The 26,570-nt window shown below is 37.4% G+C and overlaps 1 protein-coding gene across 1 annotated transcript in view; it reads left to right on the top strand.

Moving 5' to 3' along the window:
• The window catches only part of KCNH8 (potassium voltage-gated channel subfamily H member 8), a 279,545-nt gene that overhangs the window by 70,668 nt on the left and 182,307 nt on the right, over window positions 1–26,570 (top strand). The window contains 1 exon segment of the mRNA XM_028518251.2: window positions 23,947–24,180. Within this exon segment, the coding sequence (XP_028374052.1) occupies window positions 23,947–24,180 (234 nt within the window).

The raw sequence follows: 26,570 nt of genomic DNA, 5'->3' as shown, positions 1-26,570 counted from the left end.
AAAATTAAGTGGCTCAGAAGAACTTTCCAGCTCAGGTGTAAGCCAGTTATACAGCTTTGAAACCTTTGAGATGTCCTCACTGACAACAGATAAGTTTGCAAGATCATTAGCATCCATTTTGTTCTAGCACACTTTTTAGGATGCAGCCCATATGGAAAACAAAAGAAAGCTTCCACATGAGGCCTTTCTCATAAAGAAGGACCTGCCTTTCCTGTCCCCAGAGATTTCCCAAGTGGCTCCAGTGTGCTCTCCCCCATCAAGTGTTGACCTTGACCACATCCCTGAACTTCTCTGGGTCTCAGTTTCATTTCATAAAAGAAAGGGTTGAAGCCATATCCCCAACTCTATTTCCAGATGTGGTACAAATATCCTGTGGTCTCTCTATCCATGTATTAAATGGGTCAGGTCCATAAATGAGAAGAAAAGTAATTAGAATAATTAGTAATTACTCTAGGTGTAACAGATGCTGTGGGAGATGAAGATAGCACTGGAGCCCTAAGGATTCCACTAAATTATTGCTTGGCACATGGGCAAGAGTTACTAGAGAGAGTAATTCTAGCTTGAGATCAACAATCCAAAACATAGGACATGAGAACAGTCACACATTTTTCAGCAATTTTATGCTAAGATCTCTACATGAGACTAAATTTGTATGTGGGCAAAATCACCCAGCACCATCCCCAGTGAAGTAAGTTTATTGCAGACTGACATTATGTCTGTTATGAATAGACATATTTTCCCAGCATTGAAAAGTTAATTGATTCTTGAGCCTCTGATGAAATAGGTGCCTTATGTTTTGGGGCCACATCATATTTAAACAAACAAAAAACTTACCTTGAAACCATTCAAATTGAATGCTTACATTACCTATATGATTTAAATGCTCACTTGTTTTTCTTTTCTTTTAAATTTTCTGCTTATTTATTGACTTATCTATATCCTAATGCTGACTTTGTATATTTGGATAAGTTAAACGTGCTTATTTGGACTACACTGTACTCCTCATTTGAGGTCAAAGTTTACTGCTAATGGCAAGAGTCTGGCTTGGCCCGTCATGCAAACTCACACTGCTAGAGGGAGACATGTTGATAACTCACCACTTCTGCTTCCAAGTCTTACTTAACCACTTGAGACCATGAAACCTCTAACTTCTGGCCCAGTTCTACAAGGACTTTACCATTTACTTACCATTTATTCTATTTGGGAAAATTTTAAAAAAATAATTTCTGCTTTTTTAAATGTTGTGCTGTTATTTGACTTTCTTATTTCATCTCAAATATTTTAATCTTTAATATCTTTTCTGCAATAAAAAGATATGCAAAGTCAGGGGTGGGAGATGTTGAGGAAATTATTTGAAATTATATAAATCTCATTTGGTAAAGAACAGAGGAAATAATAAAGGCAAATTAAGACCTATATTGACACTTTTTTATTGATTTGTGCTTCCCTACAGGAATATGTGTGCATATCTTAAAAGACAGAGCCAAGATTTCTGTTAAGATTAATTGGCATGGAGTGGGTATTCACACAGTGATTTCAAATAAAGCTTTTTTTCACCCTGGAAATAGAGTAGCCTAATTCAAATAGGAGATCAATTTTTCTTAGGCATGGAATGAAAGTAAATTCTGACATATTTCAGTGGTGAATACATTATATGTTTCAACTTAGAAAATATTTAACTTTATTCTAGCCGTTAAGTTTTTGAAGAAGTTGACAACATAATTCATTAAAATGTGCTGTGGAACCTCTGAAAAATTAGTACAGTGTTTATTTTGTTTACCTGAACCATGATTGCTTTGAAAATTATGAATTCTAGCTAGTCCACTTTAAAGATAAATATACTGCTTATAGTTATCTGAAGTATCACTTAATTCTTCCTCATTTTCAATGCCATTTATTCCCACACAAGGGTGAAAAGAATTGATTTTCGTTAGGGCTCACTTTGTTCTGATTTTTTCTAATGAAATATATTATTGATTAAAGTACAACCAGACCTTTTGTTTTTTTACCAAAATTAGAACCACCAGTCTTTTTCACAGATATGCAGAGTGGGGCAAAAGTAGGTTTACAGTTGTGGGTGTGCAAAACAGTTTATTCTTTTCTTGTTATTTATTAATTATTGTACTATTTCCCATATAAACTATCGTAAGCCTAATTTTGCCCCACCCTGTATCTTGGGTGAGGTGTTGCTGGGTACGGTCAAAATGGATGCAGCTGTATTTAAGGCCCAGCCTCTGACATCGAAGGGCTTACAGCTTAGAGCAATGAAAGACATACCGACCTCAGACCCAGAATAGTTTTGGAAAATGATAGAATAGAGTAAAAGAAAGTTCAGCTGATAATGAGGGAAGAAAAACAGAGGCAACTATGATGAAGAGCAAAAGAAGAAGAGGATCCGAATAGTCCATTGATGTGGTGTCAGGAATAGACTAAGATAAAGGTGGAGAAAAGGATGTAGTCAGAACATGTAGTCCCAGAAATCAAATCCTGATATGAAGGAAGATTTGAAGAGACAGAATAAAGGTACAGAATATGAGGACAAGAATGGTCCCTAAAGCCCAGCTAGTTGTTTTATAGATAAGGAAATTGAGGCACAGAGGGGATTAGTAATTTACCAGAGGTCACATAAAGTATCAGTAACATAATGGGACCAAATACCCATCTTCTGAATCTCAGCATAAGAAATTATTTATCACATCATGCTAGGGTATTCAAGGTCAAAGCCTTCAGCAGTTACTGCTTCTTGAATATGTAGTAGATTGGCTTAGTTATCATTGTTTTTTTCTTTTTTTAGAGTTTACTTATTTATTTATTTTTTAGAGAGCAGGAAAGGGAGGGAGACAAAGAGGGAGAGAAACATCAAGAAATGTTTCTGTGTGGGAGAGATACATTGATAAGTTGCATCTCCCACATCCCCAACTGGGGACCTAACCTGCAAGCCAGGCATGTGCCCTGACTGGGAATCAAACATACAACCTTTTGGTTTGTAGGCTGGCCCTCAGCCCACTGAGCCACACCACCCAGGGCATCATGTTTTTTAATATCTATTTTTCTTCTAAGGGCTTCTAAAAATGATAGCTGTCTTCCTAATTCCTGAACATGGTATGTGTGTTCACTAGAATAACTTGTCCTTCGTGTGTGGTAGTTTTGATCAGTAGGAGTTGAAATACCCAGAGATGTTTTTGCTTCAAATGTTATAAGAGCATGTATGGTATTTTCTAGAAAACAAGGCCCTCAAAAGAAAGTGTATGCTATATAACCCTTATCTCAGCAAGGCCTTGGCAACAAGAGACTGATTTGCACTAGTTTGGAGGCATCATGCTTTATTCAGCATTAAGGTTTCTGCTGCAGCAACTCCCTCTCTCTCTCTCTCTCTCTCTCTCTCTCTCTCTCTCTCTCTCTCTCTCTCTCACACACACACACACACACACACACACACACACACACACGGGAGAGTTTATTCTGCAAGAAAAGCATCTGTCGACTTGCTGATGCTCAGGCTATGCGGGCTGTGCTCTGCAGAGCTCTAGCAGGTGCCATTCACATGAGACTACTAGGCTATAGTCTGAATGTGTCTCCTGGAGCTCTGCCTTGCTCTGCAAAAGCAGTACTCCACTTAAAATGTTCCCAAAAGATTTTCAGTAACGGTAAACAACACCAGCAGACATGAGCTCTAGTTCGTGTACGCTTCTGGAAATCCATAATATCCCTTTCTCTCATCCCTGACCTTTGCACTAGACCACAAGAGATAGGGTCTATTTTTGGAGCCATACTCCCAAGTGTTCACCTGGATTCTTCACCAGGCTCCTTTTGTCTGAATAGATCCGGTGACTCCTTCAAACCACTGCCTGGAACTTGTTACTTAATGCAGGCATAAAAGTATTATTGTTCCCTTTGAGAGCCAACATCACTCTTTGGGTGCCTCAGTCTGGTTTTCCCCCTAATCTTGAAAACATCTTCCTCCCTCTGTGCTGCCTTCTTTAGCCTCTCTTGTCTTTAATCCTTCCTTTCATTCATTTCTTCCCAACTGAGGCAAGATTGCTATTCTCCATAGTATTAACGATGTATCCCTAATGAGCCAATATTTTATTCTCTTCTGACACCATGGAGAAGTGGTGGTGGGTGGGAATTAAGGTGATAATACATGACACTTTTATCATACTGAAACCTCTTGCTTCTCGAGGTGATCCATTGTCTAGATTGGGAACCAACATGTATGTATGGGAACTTAAGAACTCACAACAATCGCCGTGGGTTATAATATGAGTGCTTTGTTCTCAGTACAGAGTTTCATAGGAGATACATGTGCACAGAGGCACACATATGTTATAAGTGGTGCAAGAATATAAGACATATCAACTATCTGTATCTTATAAAGATTAAGGAAAAAGTTTAGCAGAGAACAATAATAATGAAAATTTGTAGGCTACCTACTGAAGTGTAGGTAGCCTTGCAGGCCCCGTGTTCTAACTCAGAGAGCTGTAACACGGTACGAAACTAGTGCTTTTGTACAGGTCTGGGTGCAGGTCTGCCTGATTGAAGGCTTTTGTGTTCCCACCACACAGGATGCCTACAGAAATCAAGATGCTTGGTGGGAAGGGAACTACCATTAGGGGCAGCCCACATTCATAATGCCGTGTGTTTTCATGTATTCCTTGTTCAGATCAGATCACATAAAAATCACATGAATAAGGTAGAGGTTATTGTTCCAACTTAGACCCCTGTGTGACAAGAAGAGACTCATTTGCTCAGGACGACACAGTCACAAAGGGACAAGCCAGGATTTGAGTCCAGACAGTCTGACTCTGCAGCAGGGTCTGGGAACTGCAGCCTGCAGGCCCTGTCTGGCTCTCCTCCTGGTTTTGAACAACATGTGGTTGAAATGGTTGAAAAGAATAAAAAGAAGAACATTTCATGATAATACTTGTAAATGTGTGTTCTCTGGCTTCTTTCATAGTATGGCAGTTGAGTATCTGTTACTGGGGCTGGATTGCCTTCAAAGACTAAAATGATTTCTTCTCGGCATTTAAAAAAATTTGCTGATCTCTACTCTAAAAGCTTACCTCTTAGGCTATACTTTCCCCCACTATATTATGTTAAGCTTATATTAGAAGTTCTAGATTATTTTGTATTATGTGAAAGTTTTCAAATGAAAATAATCATCTGGGACTTTCTGGGTGATAGTGGCACAGATGTGAATTTTTAGGAGCAGCTCAGTGAAGCCATGGAATAGATTCAATATTGTTTAATGGAAAAACATAATAAATGTCCTACTCACACCATTGCTAGCTCTGTGACTCATTAGAAAAATTCATCGCAATTGACAAATAAAATGGAGTTTCATTCATGTAACTACATCACTAATATATTTAGCTCATTTGTATTCATCAGGTTATTTTTCAAAATAGATAAAAAGCAGAACATTAGCTGGAAATTATTAATAAAGCCACACACTTAGTGTTTTGGCTCATAAGGCCTATGAAAGAAGCTAAATGAATTAGCCAGCTATGACAAAGATGGATATTCGAGACACCTACTGTGCACCATGCACTTTATTGGGGGTGACTGCGTTACTCCTTCGGCACCATTCCACACACAAGGGCACCAGGGGACAGAGGTAAAGTAACAGCTGCAGGTCATGCAGCTAATAAGTGCAAAGCCAAACCAGATCTTTCAACTCCAAATCTGATATCTTTTTATAAAACAAATTTCAAGACAGTTATCATTTCACTTGTAAACTTGTGTAGAATCCAGGGATCCAAATAATTCCCTTTCTAAATGGTGCCCATCTGTTGCCTCTTACTTCTGTCTGTGATTTGAAAGGGGAGCTGTTGAAAGGGAGAAAAGTAGTTGAAGTGGCCCTTGGGTCACTCCCTCTCACACACATACACATAGGTGGAGATGTTGACCAAAAATATATGTTTTTTAAAAATATTTTATTTATTATTTATTTTTAGAGAGGGAAGGGAGGGAGATAGAGAGAGAGAAACATCAATGTGCGGTTGCTGGGGGTCATGGCCTGCAACGCAGGCATGTACCCTGACTGGGAATCGAACCTGCAACACTTTGGTTTGAAGCCCATGCTCAATCCACTGACCTACACCAGCCAGGGCAAAAATAAATGTTTTAATAATTTGAGAGTTTTGGTAAATTTTAATTCCCAGTTTTTATAGAATTTGGAAAGATAACTTTCTTGTTTTTCATGTATATGAGAATTTTTTACTTGTGATGTTAGTTATCTCAATTTTGCAAGTAGCACAGGATAAACATAGACGTTTAGTAAAGATTAAACAAGCAGCGGGCCATCGGGTGTTATTTGGAACAGAAAGCTCATACACCAGACTTGGTGATGAGACAGGAGAAGTCAGCTACCAGGCCAACCTGAAACATCCTGGTTTTAGATGATTGTGATAAAAGGTCACAGCCAATATGTATAATATTCAATTGGTTACATAATATCAAAATTGTGCCTTTTTGCTTTAAAAATGTTATAATTTTGAAATAGGTATCTTTCACAATCAGACAAAACCAATTATCATCTCTGAGTATTTATGTAATCCAAATGAGTATGCATTTGTGCCCAAGAACAAAACGATTGTTTGTACTTACACTTAGACAACTTTCAAACTTTGGAGAAATCAAGGGTAGTGTGAATATTTATGAGACGAGTGTGTACTTGTGTATGTATCTTTTAAAAGCTCAATTCCTGGTGGGCTTGTAATTTGGCACAATGGTTTTGTTCTTTGGAAAGCAGCTTTGCAATTTGTGCCAGGAGTTTTAGAAATGTTCTTACTCTTTGAAATACAACTTTTATCTTCTAAGAATTTGCCTTAGAACAAATGTGAAAGATGTCCATTTTAAATAACCTGAGCATGCAAGCATAAAAAAAAAAATGTTAACAAACTATACAGAATATCCAAAGCATGAGCTACTCTCCAATCAGTAACATGATGCTAAAAATAGGTATATACTATCAAGGAGAAAACTTACATTAATTGAAAATAAGAGATCTAAATTTTAAGAAATTTGATCATATCTCATATGCATATGTACTTCTGTGATAACATCGATCAAAATGCATTGCATTTTCTTTTTGATTTGCCCATGTTCCCCATTAGATAGCACAATTGAGAGCAGGGACTGGGTCTTATTCAACACATTCCTCTTATTGTGCATAATGCTTGGTAGGTTGCAGACAATCTATAACTTCTTTTGAATGAATAAGAAAGGTGAAAAAGTCTTTATGTCACAGAGTTATTTTACATTTTATTTAGTACTTTATTACAAATGTGACCAGAATAGACAACATTTAAAGGGACAGTCCATTTATATATCAAAAGAAGAGACATGGCATCTTTTCTCTAGAACCGTTGGTAGCTCAGATATCTATTGTTGAAGTGGTTCTTTGTAATTTGGCTCTAGTTTAAATAACCCCTTTTTAATGGGCCAACCTACAAGAACAGATCCGTTGTTTGGTTTCCTCTCTACCCCAAGGTATTCTTTTACAGAATGAAAGTGTCCAACAACGCAACGCTGAATCATTATCAGCTCTAGTTTGGGGGACTGAGCCTTGAAGTAATGAGTGTTTAGGGGTCTGATTCTGTGAACGCTACTCAGTCTCAGCTTTCATTTCATCAGAGGAGCTCATCTCACTTGGCAAACATTCCCTTTCTCTTAGAAACGTCTTGCACAGTGCTCTTACCAGGTAAATACATCTCAGCCTGAAATATAAATCAATACATCAAATTAACTGCAATGAGTTGAGACCTGAAACCAAAGGAGAGTACCTGACACCTAGCTCAAGCCACAGTTCACTGTGCTGACTTACTTTTAAAATCTTTGAATTACCCACTAGAGATGCTTGTTGCTGTGTCTTAGTTGGAATTTCTTTTTAGCAAGAAACCAGTGGAGAAGAATTAGTGCTACAGTGTTTCTTTTTTTTCTTTTTTTGAAAGAAAATACATTGTCAAACAGAAGCCTTCTGCATGATGAGCAAACAAAACACACCTTACAGGTTTATAACTTCAATCAATAAGCTTGCGAATGTCCTAATGTAACTGGAATACGTCATCTCAGTTTGGTTGCCAAGAAGATAATCTGACTCTTGGTTTTATTTTCCCAACCATATCCTTTACTCAGAATCTGGAGCTAAAAATGCTTCAACAATTAGCAGAGGGATATTTCATGTAGAAAGTTTTTCATCTGTAATAAAACCAAGGGACCCATCTAACAGAGGAGAGTTTCCATTTGCCTGTATTGGGAAGGCCTAGTTCACCATTCCCCTCCCATACCCAGTTCATCTTAGGCTTCAATTCTTCAGGCTCTCATAGAATTTAGAAATGATCTGTAGTAATTTATTGGGTGCTTTTGTGAAAATTAGGAAATTGGCACATTTGTCAGGCAGACCAATTAGTAAAAAAGATTTCTTCGGATGGATGAAGTAGCACCCTGAGGTTCAAGGTTGGTCATCAGCCCCCTGCCACCTCTTTGGCTGGGATCCTTTGTGAATCCAATGCTGTGGATGGCAGCCCTAGGTCAAAGGTGAGTCTCCCCTGTTAGTGTCAAAATTGCAGGAAGCATTTGAAAAGTATGATATGAAAGGAATGCCTCCAAATCTCAATTGGCATGGGTCATATATGTTTCAGTACCTACAGGTCTCTTAAAAATAGTTCTTGACTGTATCAGAGAATAGATGATGCCAAACCCAGTATGTATGAGCAATAAACTATTATAATGTATGGCCAATATTTGACCTACAAAATGGCAGTTTTCTTTGGTTCAACCTAAATACTTCCCTGATCAGTTCTTGGCCAGTTTTCTCATGCTCTGATTTCAAATACCTCTGGTCTATTATCCTTACACCTCATGCTTTTATATTCTGTCTCTACGTAAGCCAAGCTGGTATCTTAAAGGGCTGCCATCTCCATGCCTGGCCCAGTTAACTCTTGACACTGTTGAAAACAGCTTTGATTTGATAAAGTTACTGTCAACACACTTGAGTGGGTGCCAATATCAGGATAACATAGTAAGTAATAGTTTTTTTTTTAAATAAGTGGAAATATTCTAGCAGAAGAGTGACCAGCATCATTTTTTAAATATACCTAGAAAAAATAAAATGACCAGATTAATTGCTGGATAAATATTTTGCAAAAAAAAAAGAAAAAAGTACAGTGCTTTTGTACGTTATAATGGTCAGATACAGTTTAGCTGTTTGTATGGAGTAAATAAATTCTTACTTCCCAATAAGAAAGGTTATTCAGTGTTCTATTAAAACATAAGATATTTGAGTAAACTTTGAGAAACTTGACAGTCGTGCTTATGAGCTTTACTGCTTTGTTTGTTATAAGAAAAGAGAGAAAGACAGTAAGTTAGAGTGAAACAGAGGAAGTGTGGTAGGGGGAGAGGGAGAGAGAGGAAAGGGCAACAGGGTGCTGATTGCAGGGGGAGGGATGTAAGGAGACTAAAGGGTAATGAAAAAAATACAATAAAATTCTTTAAAAAAAGAAATTGAAACCTAAGGATAACCAGTTGTAAATAGCTAACTATGACTTGACCTGTAGCTGGTCAAATAATTTCCCATTTTTGCTTCCCTACCTTCTCTGTGTGAGTCTTTCCCCTAGCTCTTGTTGGCTGAGCCCTGCAGGCCACTCCCAGTTTGGCAGTGCCCCGTTGAAATTGATTTTGCGCAAATGAACTTAAAAATGCTAATATACTTCTTTTATCTTTTCCCAAGTTGCAGGCTTAGAATGGCACATTTTCCATTAATAGGTATTCATATGGAACATGACTAAATGGAGGTATCTAAGACAAGACAAGAAAGATAAAGAAGTAAATTTTAAATATAGAAGTTATTCATACTTTTCTGTTATAAAATAGGTCTCAATATCCTAAGTGCATTACATATATTTGCTAAAAATATTTTAATGCAGTCATTTTAAAAACCAGTTTTAAAATCCAGTTGAACTTGGCTTTATTATTTTACTTTGACTAATTATAATTTCTCTGGAAGTCACTTTATCTATATTTCAATATTTTTATCTGTACTATTGAATGGTACAAGATTATAGGGTGTAAGTGTATCTTTCATGGTCAAGTTAAACAATATGTGTAAATGGAGCAAAGAGCAGTATAGACTTTTGTTATTTACCTTGTTTCTAAAATTATTATTTACCTGGGAATAGACATTTGATGGGAGGTCACAGAAAGCATCTGTAGATATTTCCATTGTTATTGAGTAATGCAAGAGTCTTCAGATATTACGCAGTCAGGACATTGTTCTCAGAACTGCCCCTAGACTTTGGGAACTAGACAAAGACATCTGTCCTCCAGTGGACATGGCCCAGTACCAGGGCTATGGTTTGATGAGCTGAGTACAGTACAGATTTCAGTCCACACACAGCCCTCAGCTGGGCACACTTACTCAGGCCATGACCTCCCTAATTGTACGTGGCAACCCTGTGGTTCTCTCCAGAAGCAATGATAGCTTATAAAACCCTGCCCTTGACTTTAGCACAAGAACCATACACCTGAGTATTAGAGGGCAACCATAGTAGGCACTTGCACTGGAAAGAAGTGCATTCCTTGAGTTCAGTGATTTACATGAATCTGTACAGAAGCAAATATCAGTAAATATTATAATTAGGGTCATATCAATGCAGGTAATGAAGATCCTGTACTTTGCAGACTGAGCCTGGAACAAATGCAAATAGCAAGACTGACAAATCTGTTCGATGAGTGTATCAGCTCTGATAGATCGGAGTGCATGGACCCTCATGGGACCCAGAACAGGATCAAGGTATATGCAGATCCAGGGAGTGCATGTATGTGTGCGTGTGTTCCATGAAACTTTATTTTTTCAAAACAATGTAAATCCAATGTCTCTATTGCTTAGGTAAAATGTGATTTTTCCATTTTGAGACTGTTGGCCAGAGGATGAATATATAATAGTTTCCTGAACCAAAAAATCTTTGCAGTTTTTAATTGATCTGAATGTAGAGTCACAGAGAGTTTAGTTATGATTTACCGAACAATGGCTTCATATTCTAGGCATTAGGCTAGATATTTTACGTAAAGGAATAATCACCTCCTGTTTTACAAGGGGAAGACACTTAAGTTTATAGAAGTTAGACAGCTTGCCCTCTTCTCAAAGGTAAAAATGGCAGAAGCTGGCAATGACCCCAAGTGTATACTGTAATATCTCATGCAAACCCTTTCTTAAAACTGCAGAAGAATATTAGAGTTTGAGATAATTCCATATTGTTTTAAGATATTCTACTGGGTTATAATACTCAAGCTTTTTTTTTCCTTTTGTCTATCTTTTATTCTTTCTCCTCTTCCCCTTGCTTTCTTTCTTCCTTTCTCTTCCTGTCTTCATTTTTTCCTTCCTTCTTTCCTTCCTTTCTTCCCTTCTCTCTTTTATTCATAAGGTTATATGCAGTGTTTTTATATCATTCATTACAGACATTAAGTTCTAGTCTCTATTTACACATACCTTTGTATCCATAATTCACTGAATTACCATATGTCTGAGCTCAAAAGGATCTAGGCGATTATATATTCAGCTTCCTTACTTGTGCATAGGACAAGTAAGGCCCAGAGAAGGAAGGTGATTTGGGCTTGATCGCACAGCCTGTTATTAACAGAACCAGAACCCCATTCTAAGATACCTGGTATGTAGATCAGTGTTCACCCAAAGTATAAAATATCTACTAGATATGTTATATTTCATATTTATACCTCATGATTTAGGTCAAAAGGTGCTCAACCTAAAATCTAATCATCACTAGAAATGAGTTTTTTTCCTAAAAAAAAAAACAGTTTTCTATGTTGAAGTTTAGGTGGCTGCTATGGTGGTGTCGGGCCAGCGTAACTCAAATGTACCAATATCATTTACTTAAGAAAAAAATGTATGTGTGTGTGATAATATTTAATTAGGAAAAAATACACAACAACATAATGTGCTTGATGGTGGAATATGCAACAATGGACCACTTCCTTAGGGAGTTTACAGTTTAATGTGTGTTTATAGTTTTGTGTATAATGGGCTTGGGTATGAGTGATTAACAAATCATACATAAATTAACATGTTGAATATCATTAAAAATTGTAATACTCATTCTTTAGTGGAAAAAGGGTTATAATGACAGAGGATAATGGAGGGGTCACCTACTTAGCTAAAATGATCAGGGGAAGATTCTCGGGAAAGTGGACATTTAATCTGAGACCTGAAAGATGAAACACAGGAAGAAGGAACCACATGGCCGAAAACCTTGAGGCTTGAATGAACTGAGGACATGCTTAAATGCCAAATACTAGGCAGGGAATAAGTGAAATCTTAGGCAGGATACCTGTAATACAGGCTGTGGTAGAAGGCATTTGAATTTTATTCCAATTTCAATGGAAAGCCTTTAAAGAATTTAAAATAAGAGAGTGAAAGACTTGATTTTTTTTTGGCGAAGATTATTCATGGTAATGAGACCAAGAACAGGTGTTAAATCCATGTGTAGGTTAGGTTAGCACCCTTCACAGTATTAATTTCACTGATTCATGGAAGAGTAAGGTCTCCACTGCTAGGGTATTCATACAACCACAAACACAATATCATGGAGATCGAAGGATTATAGATTAGGCATTAGGTTATATATTGACCTGTATAATTCTCCCTTAACTTTGAGCTTTTATAGTTCCATGAATGGAGCTAATTTTTGAAGGTCTTTTTAAGAATTGTAAAAACCAAAAAATCAAAGAAGTTATTATTTATAATGGAATCCTCCCAAATTTTAGAAATTGAGTATATACTTAAACCTACAAAGGAAATATCTCTTCCCAAGTTGGGCCTGAGGTATATAATCTGAACCCCCTTCTGCAAAGGCAGATGTCTCTCTCTCTCTCTTTTTTTTTTTTTTTTTTTGGCTTAGCATGTATCACCTACTGATTTTGTTTAAAATGGAGATGTTAGGCTCCCATACCTTGGGGATTCAAATTTAACAGACCCGAGGTGACACCTGAGAAACTGCAACTTTAATAAGCACTGAGGAGATTCCAATGAGCATGGTGATCAGGGCTACACTTGAGAAACACTGGACTTGGCAACTAGAAGCTCCAATTCAGAACCTCTCTCTCCTTCACCTCTAGCTGTCATGCAGTGACATCAGGAATCTTATAACTCTTAGGATATTTTACTTGCTGTGTAGCATTGTCCCTTTTTGAGCCAAAGTCCCTACATCCATAATGATGTTGTAAGATGCTGTTGTGATGAATGAAAAATTCAAAATGCAAAATGCTGACCTGAGTGTCTGGAATATCACAGCTGCCCAGTAAACAGCGGCTATTATCTGCTTTATTTCTGCCTGTCTAATTCCTTTGGCTGCCTCCTTCCTACTCATTTCAGTTTCCTAATGCAGAGTCAGCATTCGCCTGTACTGGTTTATTTCTCAATTATTGTTGTCTTCCTGTTGCTTCTGCCTCTCTCACAGATTTCCAGAGACCTGCCTTTTGCAGCTATCGCCTTAATTAAAGTTTTGTACTCTCTCTGCATTATTATAAAGACACCAGAATAAATACGTGAACATTACATCCATGGAATATCTATAGCTATCAAATTAGTTTACTCTTGTGTTTCCTGCAATTTAACTTATAATTATCTCTTGTAAAACCACTCATCTTTCCTGTTTAATCTAACATGAATATTGTGAAGCAGAGAAGACTATGCAGTGGACAGATGAGGTTCTGGAAAATGCTACCAAATTATGAAAAACATTTGAATTGCATTAGCTTCCACTGAATATAAACAAAGCTTGCACGGAGAGAGAAAGGTCAGTCCACTCTGGGGCAGTGGACATACTAATTTGTATATGGTGTCTTAAAAAATTCCATTTTAAAAGGGGTCTACATATAAATATCTATACACACACACGCATATATATATGAAATGGCTAAAATATGGCTGAATTAATCACTTATTTCCATTTTTTATGTATGTTTAAAGTCAAGAGCCTGTTCCAGTCTGTTTGAAATTAAAAGGAAATACTCATTGAATTAAACATAATTGCAAGGAAACTCTAGGTTGTGCTGGAAGAGAACCAGGAGATGAGTTAAATTAAATATTTGGGGAATCTGAGTATTCACAAAATGTGGCTGGTTTCATTCGCTCAGTTCCATTCAATCTGCCTTTCAACAGGGCCAAAGATGCCAAAACAAATAACCACGTTTTTCAGAACAAAAATATTATCATGTAATCTTCCTTGATCTTTTAATGAACTCCTCAGAAAATTTTTGCAAAGATATAAAATTTAAACCACTATTAGCCACATATTTGGTAGATTACGTTCATTTAAGAAAATAAAGTTTCACTAAATGAGAATTGTGCCAGAAAACCCAGGCCCCATGATTGCCAAGGAGCCTGTCCTTTGCCACCTAACTCTCTATTTCACCCTTCCTCCAGGTTAGGTGGAGCTGGAATTTTTATATCATCCTGTTCTGAGCATTGAAAAGGGAGAAAATATAGCAAACACTGAGCTTTCTCTTCTCCTGCTCTTGGCAAAAGCAGAGAAAAAGGTTGACCTTCCCAGGAAGCTCTAACTATGGTTCATATTGATTTGGGGGAGGAGGGGTAGCAAGAAACAGGAATCATAATTATAAAGATGCAGTGATAATAAATAACAAATGCAGATATATATACATCATACCTAGTTCTTTTTTCCTAAACACTTTTAGGGGCAAGCTCACCTACCTTCACTAGGGTAGTGGTTAAAATGCAGCACAAAGTAGCCCCTTAACACCAAAGACTCTAAATGGATCCAAAATGCTTAATTTATATGCACAAAGTAGTTTTCTTTACTGAGTACTAGTGTCTCATAATTTTTTCATTTTCTATTTTGGAAAAAGGGCTTTGTTTACTATTATTTAGCTCTCTCTGTTTCTGCTTAATCAGTTTTCTAATAGAAAACAAAATTTTCTATTTTGACTTACCAAGAATTTTACTAAAAGGAGCACGTCAAGCCCTGCCTGATATGGCTCAGCGGGTGGGAGCATCATCCCCTAAACAGAAAGGTTGCCCTTTTGATTCCCTGTCAGGGCACAGGCCTTGATTGTGGTCCCGTCCCGCCATGGCACATATGAAAGGCAACCAATTGGTCTTTCTCCCTCACTTCAATATTTCTCTCCCTCTCTCCCTCATTCCACTCTCTCTAAAATCAATAAGCATGTTCTTGAGTGAGAATTTTTTTAAAAGTAACATGTCAGTGTGAAAACTGTAAAAATGAGATGGGCTGTTGAGGGAAGTTCCGATTTTATTTTTAAAGCAAGCGTGTTTGTTACAAGTGATTCCTGCTAAATAATAGATTCAGCTAAAAAAATTGCCGTCACTTGGTTTGCTTTAGCACTTTAACAAAAACTAATAGGTTGCAAGTTTATTCCACTCATTTCTGTAACAGATTTGTTGAGCACCTACTGTGTGTCAGGCACTGTTCTAGAGGTTGTGACCACATTAATGACCAAAAAACAAACAAACCTCCACCATCTGGCACATATGTCTCAGTAGCAGAGGATAGATAGTAACAGTACTAATTTTTAAAGAAGCAAACAGATGATACGAAAGACCATTTTGTCTAAAAGATTAATTCTCTAACACAAGAACCAAGGAAAACTGGAGTACATTTTAATATTATCTCAAATGTGTTCATAAAGAATTTTGTGGGTGAAAAACCAAACATTTTATTACCTTTAGATTTTCTGAATTTCATCCATTCTTTTACCTTTTATGAGCACTGTAGCCCTGTCATAGTAAAAAATCATCCTTGATTAAAATTAAAACTCATTTATTGCACTCTAAATGACAATACATGTGAAAAGAATTAGTATAACTCAACACTGAAGCTCATATAGTTGAAAAGTGGAATTTGCAAAACTTACTGATGATTTTGCTAATACCATATTATGATAAACTGTGAACTACATTTTCTTAAAACATATCTGCATTAATGAATTTTTATTATTGGAAATTTTAAATTTTCTTTACCTAGCAATTTTATTTTATCATAATTATTCTTAATTTTTAATCAATATGTTTATTTAGTCATTCAAACAGACGGTTAAAAAAACTTTAAGAAGATATAGATATGCAAGTCCAGGAAGCACAGAGAGTCCCAAACAAGATGGGTGCAAAGAGGTTCACACCAAGACGCATCATAATTAAATGTCAAAGTTTACAGATATAGGGAGAATCTTAAAAGCAGCAAGAGAAAAACAGTTAGTTACCTACAGGGAAATTCTAATGAGACTTTCAGCTAATTTCTCAAAAGAAACTGTGCAGGCTTGAAGGGACTGGCAAGAAATATTCAAAGTTATGAAAAGCAGGGACCTACAAACTAGATTGCTTTACCCAGGAAAGACATCATTTAGAACTGGAAGGCAGATACTGAGCTTTGCAGACAAGAAAAAATTAAAGGAGTTCATCATCACCAAACCATTATTATATGAAATGTTAAAGGGACTTATTTAAGAAAAAGAAGATGAAAACTATGAACAATAAAATGGCAATAAATGCATATCTATCAGCAATTGAATCTAAACAACAAACTGAGCAAACAAGAACAGAGACAGAATCAGGGATATGGAGAGCATTTTTGATGGTTGCCAGAAGGGAGGGGGTTGTGGGGGTGTGAGAGAGGAGGTGAGGGGATTAAGAAGTACAAATAGGTAGTTACAGAATAGCCATGGGGATCCAAAGTACAGTATAGGAAGTGGAGTAGCCAAAGAACTTACAAGCATGATCCATGGACATGAACCACAGTGTGGGGATTGCCTGAGGGAGCAGGGGTTGTTGAGTGGAGGGGAGTAAAAGGGGAAAATTGAGACAACTGTAATAGCATAATCAATAAAATATAATAAAAGAAGGTATTTTTCAATTGGTATTACATGCATATGGTACAAAATTCAAAAATTAAAAGGAATATATAATGAAAATAAGTCTGTTTTTCTTTTATTGTCCTCACCCTCCCTCAGTCATGTACTGTCACTAGATTCTTGCAGTCTTTTTTTCAATGATGTTCCAAAGGAGTTTCTCAAACTTTAACATGCATATAAATCTTGTTAAAATGCAGATTCTGATTCAGAGGGTTGAAGGTGAGGCTTCAGAGATCACATTTCCAACAAGCTCCCCTCTGAGGCCGATGTTGCTGGCCCAGGGCCACACTCCCAGCTGCAAGGTGACGAAGCATATTTGTTTATATTTGTTTCTGTGTGCATTTGTGTATTGGACTGAAGAAAGCAAGATACTCTTATATACATATACAACTTACTGCTCTTTTATTACAGCTTCAGCACCAGAGTTCCAGCTTTGAGCTTTCCTTTATTTATTACAATATTTTCTTGTAATCTTTGTCTGAAGTGATAATTCATACAGTATGTAAAAGTCATACCATACATGAATGATGAAAAGTATCAACATAACCATTTGGAGCATGCCACTAGGTGATGCTTAAATCATAAGAACTATGAGAATCTCTCTTTGCACGATTTTTGTCTGGTTTTTTTTGCAGATGTTTATTTTTTATTTTTTTAAAGGAAGTGGGTTTTTTTCCACTTTTTTAAAAGACTTTATTTATTGTTTTTATAGAGGGAAGGGAGGGAGAAAGAGAGTGAGAGAGAAACATCAATGTGAGGTTGCTGGGGGCCGTGGCCTGCAACCCAGGTATGTGGCCTGACTGGGAATCAAACCTGTGACATTTTGGTTCACAGCCTGTGTGCAATTCACTGAGCTACGCCAGCCAGGGCTTTTTGCAGGTGTTTATACTTAATTTTTTAACTTTTTTTTAGTGTTGTTCAAGTACAGTTGACTCCATTTTACCCCCACCACAACCATCCTCACCTCCCACCCTCAATCCGAACCCCCTTTGGCTTTGTCCACAAAGTTAGAAAATCCTCAAATCCAAGCAACCTCCTACATTTGGGCAGAAGACACAGTGGGAACTTTAGCTTGCAGCCAGTACCACTAATCCAATAATGATGACATCATACTGAGAAGTAGTACAATTAAACTCCTTAAAATCAATATGAAGTGCAAAGATCTTTAAATATCTTAGTCATAAACATTTATATTCTGCCTGCATGAAACAGTCTCAAGAGATGACAATGATCAGTAGCAACCAGGGTACTAATGTTGTCTTTGTTGGATGTATGAAAGCATGGGGGCAACGTATAAAACATCAAAAGTTCAGGTTTGTGTCTTGCCCTCTGCAAGAAAAATACAATGAAATAAAAAAATAAAAGATGCTTAGAGCACTCAAATTTGTCTACCTACTCTGTTGGAAGAGTCTGTTTCTATGAGTACTTGCTAACACAAGATTTGGTTTTAAAGAGACAACCAATGTCAGAGTCCCTTTTCAGAAATAAAAATTTGGATCATTCAGTCTCAAAGTCTGTGTTATTAGCAGAGAGCAGAGCAAGTACAAATTTCTCTTTGAGGCCAAGTAAGTGTCTATCAATGATGCCTTTGGTTTGAATGGCTTCAGAGGTCTACCATATGGTGAGTTCTTAGACTGGATGCTGAGATGGTTGTTTTGAAGTGCTTGAGGCTGCAAGATCCAGCTGCTGGGAGACATTGACTTGGATCTGCCTAATCCTCTTGAGCATGAGTCACAGAGTTCTGTAGAAGTGTACTAAATATTACGCAGAGTGTCGTAGATAAAAGGACACACCTTGCTGAAATTGCAATTGAATTAAAAACCTGTCAGGTCCATATTAAAACAAAATAAAATGCACTCAAACAAACATGAATATGGAACACAATAAAATGCAAAATTTGAATGGATTTTTAAGTTAAACGTGAGATTCCAAAATGATATGGAACTTACATTTACGCCTCCAGGGGCCCTGGAGAACACATTTATAGGCTTCCTCCAGTAGAAGGATGTTCCAATGGGAACATTTTAGAAGTACTGTGATGCGCATTAAAAGGGCATGAAGGGAAAAAAGGGCTTGAGGAGACAAGAAACAGATTGTTTGAATGGCAACTACATTTTGTTGCCTCCTGCATGCCTCTGGAGTGGGCCTGTGCAAAATGTTTCGGAACCAAAAAAGTTGCTGTCATAGTTTTAAACTAATTGACTTTCTGCAGGAAATGAGAAAGCGATGCAGAGGTTGTTGAAAGACTCCCACTGGCTTAGGAGCTGTCATCAATGAACTTTTAATGAAGGATCCATATAGAGAAAACTCTGTGATTTTGGGTTCTTTGTAGGCTAGAAAAGGTACAGATATTTTTCTAGCATTTGTGCTGCAAGTAGAAAACAAGTCACTTTTTTACAGGAAAAAAAATGTGATATAGTAAACATAGTCTTTCGTATAGACCAGGTTTTAATTGCTAGCTTCAGACTTTGGTCGGGAAACTAAACTTTAGGCTTCAGTGTTCTCCTCTGGAAAGTGGGGGCAAGTAAAAGGATATAAGGAGTTAACAGTGGGTGCACATTCGCTTCTCCTCTTTTGTTTTTTTCTTCTATGCCTTTGCATTCCTACCCCCCATTTCCTTTGTGCCCAGGAAGTCAACAATGAATAGAACATCTGTGTTTTTAATTATTTTATTGTTGTTCAATTACAGTTGTATGCGTTTTCCCCCCCCCCCCGCACCCTCCACCCCCCAGCCAAACCCACCTCCCTCGCTTCCACACTCTGCCTTGGTTTTGTCCTTGTGTCCTTTAGAGTAGTTCCTGAAAACCCTTCTCCCCACTGTCCCCTCCCCTCTCCCCCCTGGCTAATGTTAGACTGTCCTTAATTTCAATGTCTCTGGTTATATTTTGTTTGCATTTTTCTTTTGTTGATTGTAGAACATCTCTGTTTGAATGAGAAAATGGTGCCCTGTAGGAGGAAGTCAGAAGAAATGACCTGGGACTCAACCAACCCTGAGATTCTATGAAAACCTTCTGCTAAGGAAATGCTTAGAGAAATAAACTGCCTAAAATGTAAACACATTTAGATCCTACTGTTTGCTGGCGCTTCAAAACTGAATTTACACAAAAAGATGGCCTCGAAACAAGTAGAGAGGAGCTCTGTGGCAGTTAGATGTGTATCACATAGGCATAACTGACTCCTTAAAAGGTTAAAAACCTTAGCATCTGTGTGGATAGTGATACACCCATGATGAGTCCATGATCATTATGGCAGTGGCTGTGTTTTGCACAGTTCTAAGGTAAATGTCATGTTGCTTCTTTGGAGCTTCCAGGACCGGTGTGCAGCAAAGCATATGTTTGCAAGTAGATAGCTGGGTAAGAAGAGATGCTCTTTCCCAACAGGAGGACTGTTCAGTAGCCTGTGCACAAAGCTTTAAGGGCGCCACTGTCACTAAATTCTCTTTAGAATTGAAATGCAATTACATATCAAGGACAAGTGCTAAATATAAACAGAAAAGGCTGAATACATGACTTTTTTTTGCTTTGTTTTTGTAGAATATTTGCAAGAAGAATTAACTACCCAAACACAGTATAATCCTTAATTGAAACACAGAGATCAGGCAACTTGGTAAATCCTTTAGAACCTTTTTCCAGGAGCTTATTGTACCTCTGAAGAAATGGTCTTTTCTTAATGTCCATAAGCAAGTATAAGGATGCTAAGGTAATTAATAAAAGAATCAAGTTACTAAAAGTATGCAGAATGAGACACCAGAGTATTGCCATAATAATGAGAAAAATTATGCAATATATTACATGAGGATATGTATATAGGTGGTAAAAACTATATAAATGGGAGTGATTATTATAAAAATTCAAGTTGTGGGTTCTTCATTTGGAAAGGAGGCAAATACAATCTGTATGGTGTACACAGGATTTTTCACTGAATGAATAATCCATGGGTGTTTATTGTTGTTTTTAAATAGTTATGAAATCTTTTTTAGATATCTATGTTATATTTCCTAAATTTTAAAATGGGAAAAAGTGAAATAAAACAAGGTGATGAGAAAGTACAAGGCAAGTTGTTTAAAAATCAATGTAATATGTTCGTGAAATTAATTATAGTCATCTCAAGTTGATAGATGCATCTTCATATTATACATTTTAAAGGTTTAAATACACCATATGCAAGACATAACTAAAGCATAAGTCCCTAGAAGGGTTGAAATATAAGTAGATAGATGAGATATCTGATAAGGTATATCAGATAATACTAACAAAAGATTTACTATTGTAACTATTTGAATAATGGAAAGACTGGACTTCAGGACAAAAATGCATGTTTTTAAATTCTATCTGCAATTCCTCTTATTTATCCATTTATCTTCTGAGCTTACTGCACCCAGGTGTCTGCTCAGGACTTTTTGATAAATCATCTCTATTTTAGTCCTATTCCTAGCTAACCATTTCCAAAACCTGGGATCTTTAATTTCTAACTCTGGTAGTACTTAGGTATGTATCATTAATTTGGTACTTAGTATATATTGTATTCTAGTGTCATTGATATTCATGCATTTTTTAACTAAATTATAATGTCCTAGAGCTAGAGGCTATGCCTTATTCACCTTTTAACACCTCCTGTCACCTCAACTTAGGACCTGCCACACAGTAGAACCATGTCACCTGGCATATAGTAGAAAGTCAATAAACATGTCAGCAGTCAACTGAAAAATGGCTTCTGAAAGAGCATTAAAAGCTCTTTCAAGATGTTTGAGTATTTTACCAATGCTGTGCATTTACATTTTCTAAGCAACCTCTCTGCCAAAGTTTTAGAATGGAAAAAGGGAGAAACACTATGGTTAGGGAGTGACTAACCCCCAAAGCTGTGAGGAGGTGAGGCTAGACCATATCTTCAACAGGAGAGCGCCCCCCTCTGGACCTTGTTGGAAACTCCCACACATTCATGACTAAGAGTAGGATCTATAGGTAATACATAGACTTCTTGTCCCTGCTACTGGAGCGAAGACCAACATATAGTAGAAGTCAATAAATACTTCTGCAGAGTGTGAGAGAATTAGATATTAGTCTGGAATTATTTAGTTCACTCCCATGTCTTCTAAATAACCTATCATTGAAGGCTTCCCAATATGGGTCTTTAGCTCTGGCTTCTCCCCACAGGGAGAGGATGACTGGGGCAGAGGGGGGTGGGTGGAAAGGGGTGGCTGGAAGGAGAGCCAGTCACTCCCAGGAGGGATGCACATGTCAACACCGGATTTTATTCTCTGGGTTTAGGGGCTCTTTGAAGCAAAGCTGAATAGAATGGATTCAGGTCCGCCAGTTGATGGTAGACTATTGAAACACAGAGCATGTTTCAAAAGAGTGGGGAAGCCGAATGAGAAGAGGCTGGAGTTCCTCCTGTTTCGTGCCATACAAGATAGGCTGTCTGCTGCAAACCTCTTTTAAACACACTGTTTTGTGAATAGGCAGTATATAAACCAAATGGTCTAAAATTCAAAGGGTATAGTAGGGTACATGCTAGAAAAAAAAGTAAGTGTACTTACTACCTTTGCTGAAAGCTGCTTTCTCTAGAGACATTTACAATTACCAGTTACTTCACTCAATTTTAGCTTCATAAGCATTTCATACGTGGGTACACATATACATGTTTATATGTATTTTTATACTTTTAGACCAATAGTTCATATAATAACATACTATATTGAATCTTGATTGCTTTTATTTGAGAATTGATACTATAATTCTTTTCATTTTTGTTATCTTTAAAATTCCAGTCTCTGTTACTACCTGGTATATTGATAGTGTGCCACATTTCATAATGAGCTCATGAATGAATGATTTCATAATAGTCTGTAGTTCATTCTGAACCTAGAAGCCACCCACCAACATTTATAAATGCTTTATCTTAGACTTCATCTCCTATATGCATCTGTGTGGCCCCTAAAATACTATTCAGCCTTCAAAGTTATCTAAAAAATTGTGTCCTGCAGGAGGAAACTTCCCCAAATATTGCCTCTCAGCATCTCCTCCAGTTCTCTTGAAACACTTAACAATTGTCTACTATTTTCTATTGTCCTCTGATTTTTATTTGTTAATATAATAGCATGAAGATGTGAATAATATTCTTAATATTTTTATTGAGTACGTATCACTTTGCTAAGCACAACTATGTGCATTATTTCATTAACCTCTATAACATACCTATAAAGTTGGTATCATCATATTGTTGTGGCGTACCTGTCAGGGCCCTTCCAATGTCCCCTTGACTTGCCCTTGAGATCATGAGCAGACTCTTTTCTTATGCACCAATTGTTTCCAGTATCTTGCTGCCCAAGTGTGTAGGATAGAAGTGCTAACGTACTGACACCCAGAAGTGACCCTTAACCAATGAGGTATAGATGTTGATGGATAAATACACCAACTTTCTTTTCCTTCAGTGGGAAAATTTTGAGTTGTGTTGTACACAGTTACTTCTAGGGTCTCTGTGTGATTTGGCCTTGGTTCCCCATAACAGTAAAACCCTTTTTTATCTCACCCTTTATTACCTTTCCTCTCTTCTCTTTCTCAATTTTCCCCTGTTCATTTTCTGAAATCACCTGCCTATTAAACTACTTCTACTCAAATCCTTGTTTTAGGGTCTGCTTTGGGGGAAATCAAAGCTAAGGAAAGTGAGGTTTAGAGTATGTGACTTTTCAAGTTCATCTATACATCAAGTGGCAGATTCAGGACAGGAACCAGAAGTCATGTTCAAAAGCCCCATACATGACTACCAACTAAATGGTAAATGCCTCAAACCAGACATAAGTACTGTGCTCCCCACACTGTGTATTTCAGAATGCAAGCCAGAGTCACAACTTAGCACATACTTCTGCCAGTCAATAACACTTTATGTTTCGGAGAGTATTTTTTCCACCTCAGTACATCAAGACATCCATTTTAGGCACTGTTAGCTAAACACAGGAGCTCATAATTTACTTCTGAAACTGATTTAAAGAAAAAGTTTTCCCTGTTTGTTCAGTTGCTGAGTCTTCTCATTGTTCTTCTACAGACAGCAACTTCATCCTCGCGAATGCCCAGGTAGCCAAGGGTTTCCCCATAGTCTACTGTTCTGATGGCTTTTGTGAGCTTGCTGGATTTGCCCGGACCGAAGTCATGCAGAAGAGTTGCAGTTGCAAATTCTTATTTGGGGTTGAAACCAACGAGCAACTGATGCTTCAAATAGACAAGTCACTGGAGGAGAAAACAGAATTCAAAGGAGAAATTATGTTCTACAAGAAAAATGGTGAGTTGGCTTTCTTTGGTGCTCATTGGACAGTGGTAAAGGGTCACCTTCTTTCAACTCAGTAATTGCTCGATAAGTCCCATTAAGCCCATTAAGGCTTAATAATATTTCTCATAAATACACTCTGTTACAGAAGTTCCACAAATGACTTGAACAATGGCCTTGTTTTAGCCATTAGCAGCATAAACTGCCTGAAAATTTACCCTGAGAATTATAACTTTGATCTCAATATATTAACTCAACTATTATATGATAAAATGAAGTGTATTACTATTATATATGGTAATTCTTAAAAATACATATTAGATATGAAAGTTGTTACATACTGACAGATGATCTTTTAGCTAGGGATATTTTTCCAAATGTTATGTCTTTAAGAACCACATCTCAACCTCAGTCATTAAACACAGACATCCAAGTGTGTGCTGGCGGAGAAGGAAGTGAATTTAAAGAACACCAGCACAGGCATCTTTCTCTTTCACTGCCCCAGCCACGGAGCTTTTCTCACCACTCTTTTAAATTCTAAAGACAAAATAAGAGATACATGTTGTCTCAGGGTGAGAATAAATTTGCCTGAACTCAAAACTGCCACTAGGAACATACTAAATATTTTCTTTTAATTAAAGTTTTGTGATTCTTCTCCAGATAAGAGAGGATCTAGGGATGGGTGTGATATCATCAGTGCTTGGGACCTATTGGAAATAGATAGCATTATCTTGTGGGCCCTGGGAAAAGGGATAAATCCAAGAGACATGATGTTGGGGAAACGCTGAATCAAAAATTAGAACAAATCATTGTTTTCCCAGTTCCTATCTCCTTAAAGTAACATATGCCCTTGAGTTTTAGCTGAGCGTATGGCTGCCAAACTAGACAATATATTTCCCAGCTTCGTTTGCAGTTGGGTTGGACGTGTGTCTAAGTTTGCGGCCAATGATAAGTAAGAAAGAGTGATTTATGCAATTTCTAGGTAAAACCCCTAAAAACTGAAATTGTTTATCCTCTAATTTCTCTTCTCCTTTCCCATGGTGCTATGGACTGAGTTGTATCTTCTCAGAATTTGTATATTGAAGCCCATATCACCCCCCTCTCCAATGTGACTGTATGTGGAGATGGGGCCTTTACATAGGTAATTAAGGTTAAATGAGGTCATCAGGGTGGGCCTTTATCTCATATGACTACTCTCCTTATAAGGAAAGAATGTGATACCAGGGCTACCCCTGCTTAAGTCATATGAGAAAACACAGAGAGAAGGCAGCTGTCTGCCAACCAAGGAGAGAGGCCCCAGAAGAAGCCACCCCTGATGGCACCTTGGTCTCAGACTTCCAACCTCCAGAACTGTGAGAAAATCTATTTCTATTGTATAATTCACCCAGTCTGCTACGTTGTTATGGCAGCCCTAGCAAGCTAATACAAATGGGTCAGAATGTTAAGGTTAGACTGAAAAGCCAGCTTCAATCATTGACAAAGACAATACAATAGAGGAACGCAGAGGAAAAAATCTGTGTTGTTAGAGATCTGCCTCCTCCACCCCAGGTAAAGAGAAACATTTCTATCTTATTTGAATCACTATCTTTTTAGATAATTTTGTTACAACATTTAAATTGTACTCTAATTCAGAATTTCTCAACCTTGGCACAAAAGTACATACTGGGCAGGTAATTCCTAGGTTGTGGGCATCTGTCTTAAGTATTGGAGGTGATTAACAACATCCCTGCTCTCTTTGTCTTACTCTCAATACCTAGTACTGGCGTCTTGGTCAGGAAGAGAAATAGGAGCCTAACCATGGCAACTCCATCCCCATTTATAAGATGTTTGTCCTTGAAGGACTTTTCTTGAGCATGTGAATTTTGGATACAGAGGATTCATCAAGCATTGGAGAGTGCCCTTCTGGGAGCGGTGGGACATCCCAGGGCTTTGGCACTAGTAACAGAGTTCAGACCATTGTGTTTTCCCCAGAATCAATAGGTAAGGCCTACATAGCAGACATAAAATAAAAGGATTTCAGTTCTAGCTAATTATAGACTAATAATTGAAAAGAGGGGTTGAGACAAAAGAAAATAAAGAATGTCATGAGAATGCAGACTGGTAGGAAGTGAAAAGGACACCTCCTGGTAGAACAAAGGAAAAGGAATATCCTTTGTCTGAAATATCTCACAACTCCAGACCTGTACAAGTAACCTTGTAGAGGTCACTCCACATCCAACTGAGCGTCTTTCTTTTTAAAACTCCTTAAAATATCCAAATATGGTGCCTGAGAAATGTTCAGGCCAAGAAGGAAAATCTAGGTGGGAAGCGCAAAGGGCAGAGGTTTTGAAAGCCAGATAAGCAGAATATATGGAGCACAAGATAGGGATGAACACCCAAAGGAATTTTCTGAGCCCAGTTTTTTT

This window comes from Phyllostomus discolor, chromosome 7 (assembly GCF_004126475.2).
Source record: "Phyllostomus discolor isolate MPI-MPIP mPhyDis1 chromosome 7, mPhyDis1.pri.v3, whole genome shotgun sequence".
Classification (NCBI taxonomy): domain Eukaryota; kingdom Metazoa; phylum Chordata; class Mammalia; order Chiroptera; family Phyllostomidae; genus Phyllostomus; species Phyllostomus discolor.
The sequence above is the reverse complement of the archived record's forward strand: the minus strand, read 5'-3'. Positions and strand labels throughout refer to the sequence as shown.